Source organism: Lipomyces chichibuensis, assembly GCF_038497645.1.
Source record: "Lipomyces chichibuensis strain CBS 12929 unplaced genomic scaffold V1513scaffold_66, whole genome shotgun sequence".
Classification (NCBI taxonomy): Eukaryota; Fungi; Ascomycota; class Lipomycetes; order Lipomycetales; family Lipomycetaceae; genus Lipomyces; species Lipomyces chichibuensis.
The window spans coordinates 37952-50496 of NW_027117518.1; the positions used below are offsets into that span (position 1 = coordinate 37952).

Here is a 12545-nt window from a genome sequence, read left to right on the forward strand (position 1 = left end):
TACTGAACTAGCCTGCAGGAACCGGTCTGTGAAGCCGTGTGCGCGCCGCACTAACAGCGGCTAATCTTCATAAGCGTTGTCTAGTGAGCCACATGCCAACCGATTCCGTGCGCTCAGGCTCTAATGTATGCAAATGCAAGGCTTGGGACCGCAGGCAAAATGTACAAGATCTGAATATGGGGAGTTCGTTTGCATTGGTATCGCAAAATAATAAGCAACCGTTCATTGCCCTACAGGTAGCTAGCTTACTGGGCTTGCAACGCTGGCAACCTGAGCCGCACCATCGCAGCGCTGAGTCGCCATTGACTAAGTACATTTATGCCATATCTGGATACTTGCTGCACGGAGAAGGATGAAGTCCTCAAGGTTTATAACTGCTAAACCCAGTGATTTCCTTATATCTTGATTGACATTAACGAGAATTCAAAATAGGGATCGGCACGGGAGGTTTTGGAACAGAGCAGATAGAAATCAGGTCTGTTGCTGCACCGGTTAGGGTCAGGGTAGCCGCGTTTACGGCGCGTTTACGGCGCGTTTACGGCGCGTCAACTAACGTGTTGGCCGACGGGCATGTCATCCCGGCCGCCTGTCTGCTTGTAAACGGTGGCAAAATCCGAACGCCTGCCTTTCGTGGGAAGAGGTTCTTATGCAAGTCAGAGCAATGACTAGCCTAATTAGATAAAGTTAAACGGCCATCAGAGTTTACGGTCGAACAATGGTCAATGGGAAGCGCCAGCAGCATATTTCGCCGTTCAGCCGCCATCAGCAGCTATGATCCATGAAATGCAGAAGACTATAGTCCATTTCAGAGAATATCGGGCAAATCGCGAGGATATAGTTACCTCCGCGCTCCTGAAAGCTCGGCCAGAGTCAAGGTGCAGACGATATGCAAGCTGTCAAATAATGGGTACGAAAAGTGTACTTTGGCGAGGTCGATTGCTTGTTTTCTTGTACCTGGCAACGAAAGGACCACCAGCTTGCTCTGGTAAAAGTCTTCGATGAGGTTCGCTGTGCTAATAATAAAGATGAAATCTATGGAAGAGTGCGAACATTGAGAAGTCGGAAGTCGTACCTAGGTTTCATAAGCCTTGCGACATTGAGTGTACGGTGGGAGTTATTTAGAATAGGTTCACAAAACAGGAATACACTCTCGATCGCAATTGGGTTGACTGTGACCTCTATGACGGTATGATAGAATCAGCTTCGAGCAGCGAATGACGATTGGACTGGGTGAGAGTGCATTTTCCTGGTCATTCTTCGCTTCTGTTTGGCGCGGTTTTGCTTAAATCTCTCAGGAACGACTCTGGGGCGGCCACAATAGTCATCAATATGGGAACGTAGAGGTTGATTCAGAGGCTTTAGATTCTGCAACTTCCGGGATTCTACGTCATTAAACTCGGTCCTGTGATCTGGAGTTCGCGGTGCCGGCAGTAGACTAGGTTGTATGGCATGGACCGGATTGATTTGCTTTTAGCCGAGCTCGAAGATGAGGCCGTTGGGCAGGGGATTCTCGTCGCTCTTCGTGAAAATATTCATCGCGACTTTTACCCGAGGATCTAGAACAAGCTCTGTGTAAGAAGTGTCTGACATATCCATGCAAGTAAAACGAAACCTTTTCATACACTCCTTGACGGCCAAGCAAGATCCTCATCCAGACTTTTGAGAGTTCCTTTACGGTCCGAAGCGTCTTTGAGCAGATCATGCAGTTCTAATCTGCGATCTCTTTTCAGATACGACGAGAGTGAAGTAGTTGAACTTGGAAAGTATGGTATGAATCTGCGCAAGTCGGACCCAATCTCTTGTCGTAAGGGGACAGAATTATGAGTTCAAGGAATTTATTCATCTGTTCTCTAAAGCATCTAGCATCCAGCATCCGGAACGTCGAATTCCACCAAGTGTCAACATCAGACTCGATGAATTTGCCGGGAGGTTGTTAACCTTGCATATATTGTTCCATTTTGCTTTCTTTGCGGGCTGCGACCTATTCAGAGAAGAGCTATAATCGCCCCTTCTAATGGTCCTCCCATTATACCCAAAAAGAATCACCCCTTCTAATGGGACTCCCATTAAAGCCAAAAAGAATCAGGTAGGGTTAAATGGAGCTCCCATTTCACTAGCGTAAATGGAATTCAAATGGAGGTCAGCCTTTTTTTATACAACAAGCTAATGGCCGTTCGACCTCCATTTCAACTCCATTTACGCTAGTGAATTATACCGAAGCACCCTTCTGACCAACTCCTCACATTAGCACGCCACCACAATACGTGTCAAAAAGTAATCAGCCGCCACTTCCAGAAGATTGTTCAGGTCGCTATCTTGTCCGTCTCTGTCTTACAATTGTTATAGCACGGTCGCTAAAAACGAGTCTTTTTCCTCGTCGGATCTCAGGCAGTTCACCTCAGTTCTCATCATCTCTTTCCGATTTGTCAACTGCTATGCCGTGACTCGGATAGATGAGAACCGTTAGTTCTTGTTTTGTATCTTGATTGGTTTAGGTAGTCGAGATATCTCGGATATCTGGCAAGAGTGCTGTGCGATCGGGAGAGCGCGAGAAGATGTCTTTTCCTCACTTGTGGTGTTTGTTCATGTATATATAGACATGAATTGTCCTTGAGACTGTCGTCATCGAGACGATTCACAGCTCCCATTCCTACATCTTCCACGTCCATTCACTTATATAATTCTCACAAATGCGCTTCCAACAGGAATTAATATCGAACACGATTTAATCGACGACATGTTCCTTACGATTATACTAGAGTCCTTATACTAGAGTCCTTACAAAGGGAGGGGGAACGGAGGCGGGGAACAAAGGGCCACAGAGGAGGAGGGATTTAGCCAAAGACGCGGGGCAACAGTACCCGGACCAGCTGCTTAACTGTGGCTATCCTGAATGTATTAAGGGCGCCTTAAGGATGTCTCGAGATACCTTTATTTTCATAGAAAACAGACCATAAGCACCTCGTCCCAGGCCTCTAAAGATGCTGTAACGCAACGAGTTTCTGGGTGAATTCCAAAACCAGACTGACCAATCAACCACTTCCAATCTTTGTAATATGCCTTGTAATTTGACTCCTTGCTCTTTAACTTCTCGATCGTTAAGACGCGTTGAATATTTGAAGGAGCTCTCGATCGGAAGACCTCCAACGCGTCTACCCAGGCCTCTTGTTTAACCCCTGAATCGGCTCTTTTCCCACTTCTGACCTTATCCAAGAGAGTCATAAACAGCCCCTCCTCCATTGTATAGGCCCACGCTAGCCTTGAAGGGCCTTTCTGGTCTGCTTTGAGAGATCCAACCTCTGTACTGGTCCGGATTCGAAGGCAGAGGGGCTCGGTAGAGGAGTATTGAAAGGGTCTTCTGAATCAGGAGGAGGGAGGTATTCAAAACGCTCTTCCGGCAGTGACGGGGGAGAGGGAGAGACAGTAATTGTGTCTTCTTCAAGAGGCTCTATAATCTGTGAAGGCTGTATCGCCTCACGGCGACTTCTCTTATTAGTAGGGGTCATTTCAAAAATATCAAATATTGACACGAAAGAGAAATCAGAGGGAGAAATTTAGCGTGCAAAGCCTTTAATATAAAATTATATTAGAGTCGCGTTAGGCGGTTGTAAACAGTCCCAGGTTATTTTCTTTTAACGCGTAAATTTATTGGCTGATCCGGGTAAATGGAGCTTTTAAATGGAGGTCCCATTTAAAGCCCCATTTAGAGTCAAGAGCGGTTTAAATGGGACCTCCATTAGAAGGGAATAATGCCTCAACCTTAAGTGGACCTCCCATTTAAAAAGTAAATGCAACCACCATTTAAAAAAAGAATCAGGCCCTTAATTGTTTTAACTTTTTAATTATATCACGTGATTTGGCGCAGATATTCGAATGATCGTATATCTATTCAATTATTCGACTTAAACCTTATTTGTCGAGTACAAATATTCTCGAATGCATTTCAAAGAGTAGTCGAATATCGAATGTGGAAACCTGCCAATATTCGACTAGCAGCAATTTTATAGTTTCATTCCTATGGAGAGTAGGAATTGACGCTAAGTCAAAGAGAAGACGGAGGAAAAGATGCTTGCGGCCCAAATTGTTCAACCATATATTTGAAACGGCATGTTTATTCTTCTTGCTACACTTCTGCTTACTGCCTCGGCTATTTATTGGTAGCAGCAAAGAAATGTGCAAAATTGAATCTTCACGATAAGAATTTCTAATAAACTTGTTGACATTGTGCAACATTTTGGCACACTGGATGGACGGTGGTTTAGTAACTACAGGACTTCTTGGGAGGGCGGGTGTTCGTCGAGTCTTTATATTACATCTAACTCCGCAAAGTTATGTCCTTATATCTCCTATCTGTACCATTCTTATGGCCAATGTAAATTCCCCTTTTAGCAAAACCTTCTAATCAACACTTTTGCTACAAGCAGTCATGGCGTTGCAGGATTGGGCTGACTAAACAGTCACATGAATTCGAGACATTTACAACGTCAAGCGTACGGCAAAGAGACCCACAATAACGGATGCACTCTGACATATCCCGTGAGGAGCCGGAGGAAACAAGATTTTATTTCGCGAGTAGAAGTTCGTATACGGACTTTGCGCCGCAGGTTTTTGTGAATGTATTTTAAAACTTCAGACCAGTTTCATTACGACGTAACGACCCAGTTAAAAGGATTGAGCATTCGCATTTAATTATAGGCGGCCCCAATTCTGATTGTTACGAACGGCGCCTCCCAAAATGAAGCTCTGCATTCATCTCTCCTTCTGAAATTCTCAAAGTTAGCCATCATATTTTCTCCTATATTCTCTTCGATTTTATGGGGCCCTGGCCCTTCAATTTCAAGGCGAGGAGGATCATTATCCCGATCATAGCTCTCGGTTTACCCTCATTACTCGTTACTTTGTCATTTCTATGCATCAACACGGATCTACGTTCAAGTTCTGCCACGCAAACTCAACCAGTTCCCCGCGACGGACGACGGCCCACGATTCCAAATATAGTGCATTATGTGCATTTGATTCCTGAGCCCCAAGGCAAAATTCAGTTTGAACTAAAGCATTTCATTTCCATATATTCCGCGAGTCTCTACTTCAGCCCCGATGTCATCTACATACATACCGACGCTACTAATGACGAAGTCATGCGAGCGAGAACCTCAGACGAAGCATCGGACAAATGGCCACGTTTAATATTGAACTTACCACAAGTTGTTGTGCACTACGTAACTGCACCAGATTACGCACGCAATGGCCAGAAAATCTGCAATCTCGAGAATAAATCCGACTTTATTCGTGCAGAAGTCGTTTACGAGCTCGGCGGCGTATATTTAGACTGGGATGTCCATCCCCTGCGGGATTTCAAACCACTACGAGAGGCAGGATTCACAAATGTTGTAGGACTTCAGAAAGACGATCTCGTGAACAGTGGATGTTTCATGGCGATAAAAAAATCAGAAATGATGAGACTCTGGGTTGAATACGAGCATATTGTCTACGACGGTGGATGGATCACCCATGCCGTCATGCTACTCACCGACTTGTCAAGAACACTAGCCATGATTCCGCACGAAGTTCTCATCCTTGAGCGATACGCCCTTGCCCCCAGCAGCTGGGAGCGAGATGACGCCCAATCTCTTTTCGGCTCCCATTCTAAGGCGCAGGCCTTGCATCCTGGGGCCGCAGGTCCACATCGCCCGGCCATTACTTTGGCAACAGCAGAGATGCTCTGGAAAGCGGCAAGAGCGTCTTCCAGAGAGGAATGGGAAAAGGATTATTCGAGTTCGTATGCTCTACATGCGTTTAATAATATTGAGCGCGACCATCCGTTGGAGGACTTTGATAAAATCACGTTGCAGTATGTCCTGTCGCGGCAGAGCAACTTTGCAAGAGCTGTATACCCTGCCGTTCGGCATGCCGTTGAAGCTGGTATAATCTCCCTCGAGGACTACGGGACATAAAATTTCAGCCGGTGGAAATTAAAGATTTTATTGCCCAGCTGAAAGAGTATTTCACAGGAATGACAATTCACAGCAAAATTAGTATTCGCCACCACGGGCATCTATCGAGTTATTGCAAAAGAGTGATTCCGGCAGTTTATAGAAAGACTTCTGCCGGCAAGGTCCATTATGTGCCGCAATGGAAACAAAATACATTTTGAATATGGAGCTTTGGATAACGCCCAACAAATCTTGTCCTCCATCCTGTCTGGCCCTAGAGAACGCTCCCAAATGTGGCTGGTTTATACGGCTGGCCTACCTCCATGCCTGGTAGTTGCTCACTCGAGAACCAAATTTTCATCTGTCACCTTAACATTTTCATTGTCGCGAAATTGCCCAGGACTCAGTTGTTTATGTCTTCACTCGACACTTTCAGATTCGGCCCCTAACTCTCTCACAAACGACATAAGCTTCAATACGGACCTGACACGTGTTCCTGCGCACGGCCCAAATAGAGTTGAAATTTTGCCTAGCCACATGCGGCTCATTATTACCAAGGACTTGGCTCCTTCGTCCCGTTCAGCCGCCTGAAACTCAAGTTTTATTTATAACTACGAATGCTATCGCGATACCAGCTTCATTAGACCAGTTACCCGGGCTTCGATAGAAAATGACTCAAATCCTAAGCTAGATACCCGGCTTCAAGGAATAGGTATAGGCTATGATAAATCACGAGCAAAACACGATGCGGTGTTCGGCATGGCCCGCACGGAGACCCCAACGCGCCCAACGCGCAGATGTACATTTATCCCTCAACGCAGCTAGTACACCATGGATATTGTCTCTCCCATTGTAGAGCAGATAGCCCAAAATCCTAGAAAGTCAACCCGTTTTGCAATCCTACCATCACACTGAATTTTATCAAGCATATTTTCCACTGTAAAATATGCGGTTGATCGACCGAGTACGCCGTGAGTAGATCTGAATTGACGGGAAAGAGACACGGGGCTGGATTTTGTGTCCCCAATGTCTGATTTACGACTTCAATTAATATATATCTACATGGTTATACTAATCATCTATCGTAATAGTTACTCGAAAGCTAGTTGCAGTATTTGTGCCAATATCCATTGTCGGCTTGATCGGTTCCATTATTTACCTGTGGACGCCATCAATCCGCAACATTGACGTTCAAAATATAAAGAACTCGCTTTCATATAAGTCTAACTGTCAAGAATCGAAATTATCGGAGCTTGCTGTTGAGACATTTAACTCGACATATACTCATGGACATGGTATTTACGCGAATGGATACGAGACGTCATACGTTCCGGGCACAGAGGATGTATTCCTTATGATCAAGACTGGTGCCTCTGTTCTATGGCAAAGGTTTCCAATTCACATAGCAACAACCTTACCGCAGTTGCCACATTTTGCGGTTTATTCTGACGCCCCTGACGTTGTGGCTGGTATCCCAGTAATCGATATTCTCAACAAGACAGGGCAAATTACCATGGATTCACCGCAGTACGAAACCTATCGCCAACAGAAAACATTACTCTCCCAACACGCTAACATTGAACTGTGGGAGGCCAACATTAATGGTGCTTGGAACTTGGATAAATACAAGAATGTACCCATGGTAGCGCACGGCTACCGCACGTTTCCAACCGCCAAGTGGTACATATTTATGGACGCAGATACTTACATACTATGGCCGAATATGATGAGATGGTTGTCGTCAATTAATCATGATGATTTATTATACATGGGATCAGTGACTTACGCGGGTCGAAATTCGCCGTTTGTGCACGGTGGGTCGGGCGTGGTTATGTCTGGTGCTCTTGTCAGGAGCACTTTTGGCAAGGAACCGGACTTGGGAAGTGCATATGAAGTTTACGCGAAAGGTCGTTGTTGCGGTGATAGTGTCCTCGCTCAGGCATTTAAGGATCGAGGAGTGTTTCCCGTTTTATCTGGGGACAATTATCCCAATGTGTCCTGGCGCTTCCAAGGCGGCTTTTGCTGTGAGGATCAGGCTGACATTCCTGCTAATGTGCGACACAATAAACAAAATTGGTGCGAAGAGATTACGACGTTTCATCACGTGACTCCTCACGACATCTCCCAATTGTATGAGTTTGAGCAAAAGTTCCCACGAGAGCAACCTATTTTGTTCAAGGATGTCTATCATGAGTTCGTCATGCCTTATCTTCAGGACGGTCGCCGAGATAATTGGGATAACTTAGCGGACATCCGGGAATATCCAGAGAGCTTGAACCCTAAACAAGTAGAGCGGGACGAAGAATGGCGGAAAGAGCATCCAAAACAATCAAAGCCTCCAATTCTTAATTATGATTCGTACGAAAATTGCAGTGCGTTGTGTCGAAAATGGGAAGAGTGTGTGCAGTTTAGATATCGCCCTGGATACTGCGGCCTGTCTAACAACGTTAGACTAGGAAAGAAGCAGTTGGATGGCAATAAGACGTTTTCGTCATTTTGGTTTTTAGAGCGGATTCGCAATATACGAGACAGCAGTGGCTGCGATCCTGTCAATGCCGCACCGGAAGAAGGCGCGTTTTTTCGACAGCAGGCTGAAGAAGCCAGCAAGAAGAATCTTCCGGAAGTGGTGGTGTGAGTGACATTCTCGCTGTTATTGTTTCTAGTATTTTTGCATTAGACATATACCTGGGGCATTTTCTGGATCGCAGTAAGTAAAACGCCAGGCAGGTATAGTAGACTTATGCAGTGTTGTACATGAATGCCGATGGCAAGGATCGGGAATAATCGGTTGAGGAAAAGACTGTTCCTGCTCCTCTAATCTATTTAAAATACTCTCTTTGCCTATCCGCTGTCGAGAGATATGGTAGAGAGCACCTATAAGTGTTCGGAAGGTAATATTGTGAATTAATTATCCGAATCTTGTAGATCACGTGCAAGACGTCAGAAAATTACCTGAATCATTGCAGTAAAAAGTAGCTTGACTCCCCCCTAACAAGCAAAAGGTTCAAGGGGTCGAACTAAAATGCGCCAATGCATACCAATACCGACAGTTGCCTTGATATGAAATGTAAGGGTTTTAATTATATTGGCAGTTGGCTTATTTATATCCTGTCTCAGACTCCCCAACATGGCTTTTCTTAATAAAGCTCATCAATAATTAGTCGTAAATTTACACAGGCAGTGTTACTTTGCTCCTCAAATATTCTGCAATCCGTATCCCAGCCTACACGATGCATTGTAGAGACGTTACCATGGTATTGGCGCTGACCATGTAGCATTCTACTTATTATCTTCAACCTCCGGGTTACCACGATTACTGTTAACATTGGGCTCATGTTGCATTAATAGTAAGCGTACCGATTGTCAGCATCTTCTGATTATAGTCTCTGGAATAGAGAAAGTGGGTCAGTTTCCTCATGGATAAATAGCTCGCGCGCATAAACTAGAACATTTTCTTAGCGATGGCGTGCTAAGACCACTTCCAAGCAAACTTTAATTGGTTGTAATCGGGCATACTTATGTGGTACGGATCATTCTTGGGCCGCTCGGGCCAGATCTCCTGACAGTGCACATTAATTGTTGAAGAGTTTCTGTTGCCTTAAAAAATTCGTTATATCCCTGCCAATTGCTACCTATAATATAATCCAAATATTCCCAGAGCACACAGTAAAAACAGCAGGCCCTTGACTAGTGAGTGGGTGGAAAAAATTTGCCACATCGATTAAGCCGCATCAATGAGCTCGACAACAAATTAAGTTTAGTAAGCTGCGCGAATTATTAGTCCCTAACTCTTGGCAAATGTACGCCGCATCCAACTGGTTATGCCGATTTACGAAGTGAGCTTGTACTAATCGTGCCAATTGGAAACTTGCTCAAACATTTCTCAGGTAAAGGATATAACAAGCTAAAAAGGTACCGGGGGCCGAACTGTAAAGTCCGGAAGTCTTGGAACCTTTGGTACGCCAAGAAATAACTATTTGGATCAGATGTCTGCATGTGTCCCTGTGAACCATGACAGGAGAGGCGAAGAGCCTTATAATGTTGGACTTTTATTTATGGCGAAGGTTTAATATGAAAAGTGTTGCTTGTAGGAGCTGCTTTTAATCTGGTTTGGACATATTTGCAAAAGGCAGGATTATACAAAATAACTTGCGCATTTAAGGTTCCAGTTACTGCATTAGAAAAAAGGGGGGAATCCAAGCGGCTGATTCTATTCTCAGCGCTGAAACACCGGCAGTGGCTAACGTTTTGCTCACGGACTACGCTCGAAATGACGCCACGGCCCTGACACTGTGGCTGAGAGAATCCGAAACTCGACCATCTCTGTGATCGTTGAAACAATCCCAAAATACCTCACAAAATTTAGTGGGAACTTCATTGTCTCGCTTTCCAGCGGTCGTTACTTACAGAATTCAAACAAGCCATTTGGCACTGTTGAACTACAGCATGATTTCAACGAGGTTAGTGGCGTTGTCTGTTGTTTCTGTTGTTCCGCTGTAACAAGATTACTTTTTTTGTTTTAGCGCAAAAACTATTCCGGGAGATCCCACACTGCCTATCAATCTGGCTATGCTTTACTTATTATTGTTATTTTCCTGTTTTTGCTTTGCATCCAATTGCTTTCGTCGAGTATCTCCAATTTTACTAGTTGTACCATCTGTTTAAGTATATGCCGATGAATATTCTAACCATCTCAAATCTTTGAGCATTGCACAAACAATATGATCATTTCTCCTGTGTCTTCTCCTCTCCGAAGAGTTGTTGGAGTTATTATTGTTGTCGTTTTAATTGGTACGCTAATCATCTTATCATCTGCTTCAAATAGCTTCGATCAGCACAGCCAGGCCGCTCAGTTACCTTCGCAAAAACTCCTGTCGGGTCCCCTAGCTAAGAACTTTGGGGTTGTACCGAAACTTATACACCAGAGCTGGGCGTCCACTAATTTGCCCGCCAAGTTTGAGGTATGGAGTCGCACCTGCCGGGAACAAAACCCAGACTGGCAATGGGTCCTGTGGACCGACGAGGATAATAGGAACTTGGTCAAGGCGTACTTCCCCTGGTTTCTAGAGTATTACGATAAACTGCCAGGAGAGATATATCGCGCCGATATAGTTCGCAATATGTACATGTATCTTTATGGCGGGTAAGTATTGTCTGCCAATTGTCCAACGTGCCGATTCCAATGCTACTCTCACAGGATGTACCTGGACCTTGACGTCGAATGTTTGTGTCCCGCAAATGAGCTTTTCAAAGCCTACAATGTGAGCACTGCTTTGTACTCATCTACCTACGACGGCTCCTATCATAGTAGCTCAAAAGCACAGGAAGAGCGAAAGGCATTCTTTGGCCGAATGGGAACAGACGATAACTTCGCCCACTCCATACCGAATGCATGGATGGCTTCTACTCCTGGCCACCCCTTCTTTCTCCTGTCATTGGAGGGAGTAATAGAAAAGCTTCAAGAAGGGGACCCTGAAAAGGTCAAGGCAGAGGCCCTTACAGGTCCAATAGCTCTCAGACGACGCATTAATTTATATCACGAGAAATATGCACACTCGGATGAGCTTGATCAAAAATTGAGCACGAGTCCAATGGCAAATGTGTTCAAACCGCACGACAGGATGAAGCATGCCGTAGAAGTGCTTCCATTCTCGAATGTATATCCCTATTCCTGGAGCCGTGATGGAGACGCGTTTAGAAGTGTCTGTAGCGTCAACAGTCCTGAATACGACAGAGAAAGATGCAAACTTGTCATTGCAGCTGATCACTGGGGTAGCTATTTCATCACTTACTGGAGTCATTCGTGGTCGGCAAATGGCCACAATTCAAACAACTTGAAAAATATTCAAGATGAAGCAGCTCATTGAAAGGCTTTAATGCTTGCCATAGACTAGCACATTGCGCACGGAAACTGTATTATTAATATGGAGGACTGGGAATAAACCGGGTATTTAATGCAATATTGTTAATGCCGCTCTTGCCACATCTCAAGCGGATTGTCCTAGTAATCCTTGGCAGTTGCGCGTTCCAATAGTCGCCATCATGGGCAAGGCATCGAGCCTGCGGCCATGTTACCGCGCGGCACAAGCACCAATATAGTGCAGACGTTGGCAGCCAACGCCATTACCCATAGTGCGCCATGGAATAGTGGACATGAATGACGAACATATTCGCATTCGTACGAAAGCACATAACTTATAAAATATAATAATTAAAAAAACTTCCTCGTTGGCGCACATACCCCTTAACAATATTCTAAGAAATATATTTCAAGAGCTTTCTTCGTTGAACATATCCCTCAACCAATCAAGCTTCTTCGCACATATGAAATATAATAATTTAAAGAAATACATGAAAAACCTTCCTCGTTGTCGTACATATCCCTTAATAAAACAAGCTTCCGCATGGTGTCTGCACTTAGGGAGTGTCTGCGTAGGCCCAGCAAATCCCTTCCGCTGATGAACAGCCTCTCAACTGCAACTTCTGACGAAGGAATCGCTAGATAGTCTCTAGCCGTGGCTGCCATCGGGTAACTCACTTCGGTGCATCCTCCACTCCTCCACCATTCGAACAGCTTAACCCTGAAACCCTGCGAATATACGAATATTATTC

General features: G+C 44.8%; 3 protein-coding genes across 3 annotated transcripts; 2 read left to right on the forward strand and 1 right to left on the reverse strand.

Annotated features, from left to right (window-relative positions):
* Positions 1–3148: 3148 nt before the first annotated feature.
* Positions 3149–3547, reverse strand: V1513DRAFT_467133 (uncharacterized protein). The gene has a single exon (XM_066900102.1). The coding sequence runs from the start codon at positions 3504–3506 to the stop codon at positions 3255–3257; it is 252 nt and encodes an 83-aa protein (XP_066750704.1). The 5' UTR covers positions 3507–3547; the 3' UTR covers positions 3149–3254.
* Positions 3548–4588: 1041 nt separating this feature from the next.
* Positions 4589–8833, forward strand: V1513DRAFT_406365 (uncharacterized protein). Its single transcript, XM_066895633.1, has 3 exons — positions 4589–5922; positions 7025–8330; positions 8385–8833. The coding sequence occupies exons 1-3, from the start codon at positions 4815–4817 to the stop codon at positions 8566–8568; spliced, it is 2598 nt and encodes an 865-aa protein (XP_066750705.1). The 5' UTR covers positions 4589–4814; the 3' UTR covers positions 8569–8833.
* Positions 8834–10254: 1421 nt separating this feature from the next.
* V1513DRAFT_454005 (nucleotide-diphospho-sugar transferase) lies at positions 10255–11881 on the forward strand. Its single transcript, XM_066899322.1, has 3 exons — positions 10255–10393; positions 10457–11076; positions 11131–11881. The coding sequence occupies exons 2-3, from the start codon at positions 10655–10657 to the stop codon at positions 11798–11800; spliced, it is 1092 nt and encodes a 363-aa protein (XP_066750706.1). The 5' UTR covers positions 10255–10393; positions 10457–10654; the 3' UTR covers positions 11801–11881.
* Positions 11882–12545: the final 664 nt, after the last annotated feature.

Coding starts and splice junctions, on each gene's coding strand:
- V1513DRAFT_467133 (XM_066900102.1), bottom strand. CDS start 3,506: ATGACCCCTACTAATAAGAGAAGTCGCCGTGAGGCGATACAGCCTTCA.
- V1513DRAFT_406365 (XM_066895633.1), top strand. CDS start 4,815: ATGGGGCCCTGGCCCTTCAATTTCAAGGCGAGGAGGATCATTATCCCG. Junction 5,923..7,024: donor TCGGCATGCCGTTGAAGCTG/GTATAATCTCCC, acceptor CTATCGTAATAG/TTACTCGAAAGCTAGTTGCA. Junction 8,331..8,384: donor TTGTGTCGAAAATGGGAAGA/GTGTGTGCAGTT, acceptor TAACAACGTTAG/ACTAGGAAAGAAGCAGTTGG.
- V1513DRAFT_454005 (XM_066899322.1), top strand. CDS start 10,655: ATGATCATTTCTCCTGTGTCTTCTCCTCTCCGAAGAGTTGTTGGAGTT. Junction 11,077..11,130: donor TACATGTATCTTTATGGCGG/GTAAGTATTGTC, acceptor CTACTCTCACAG/GATGTACCTGGACCTTGACG.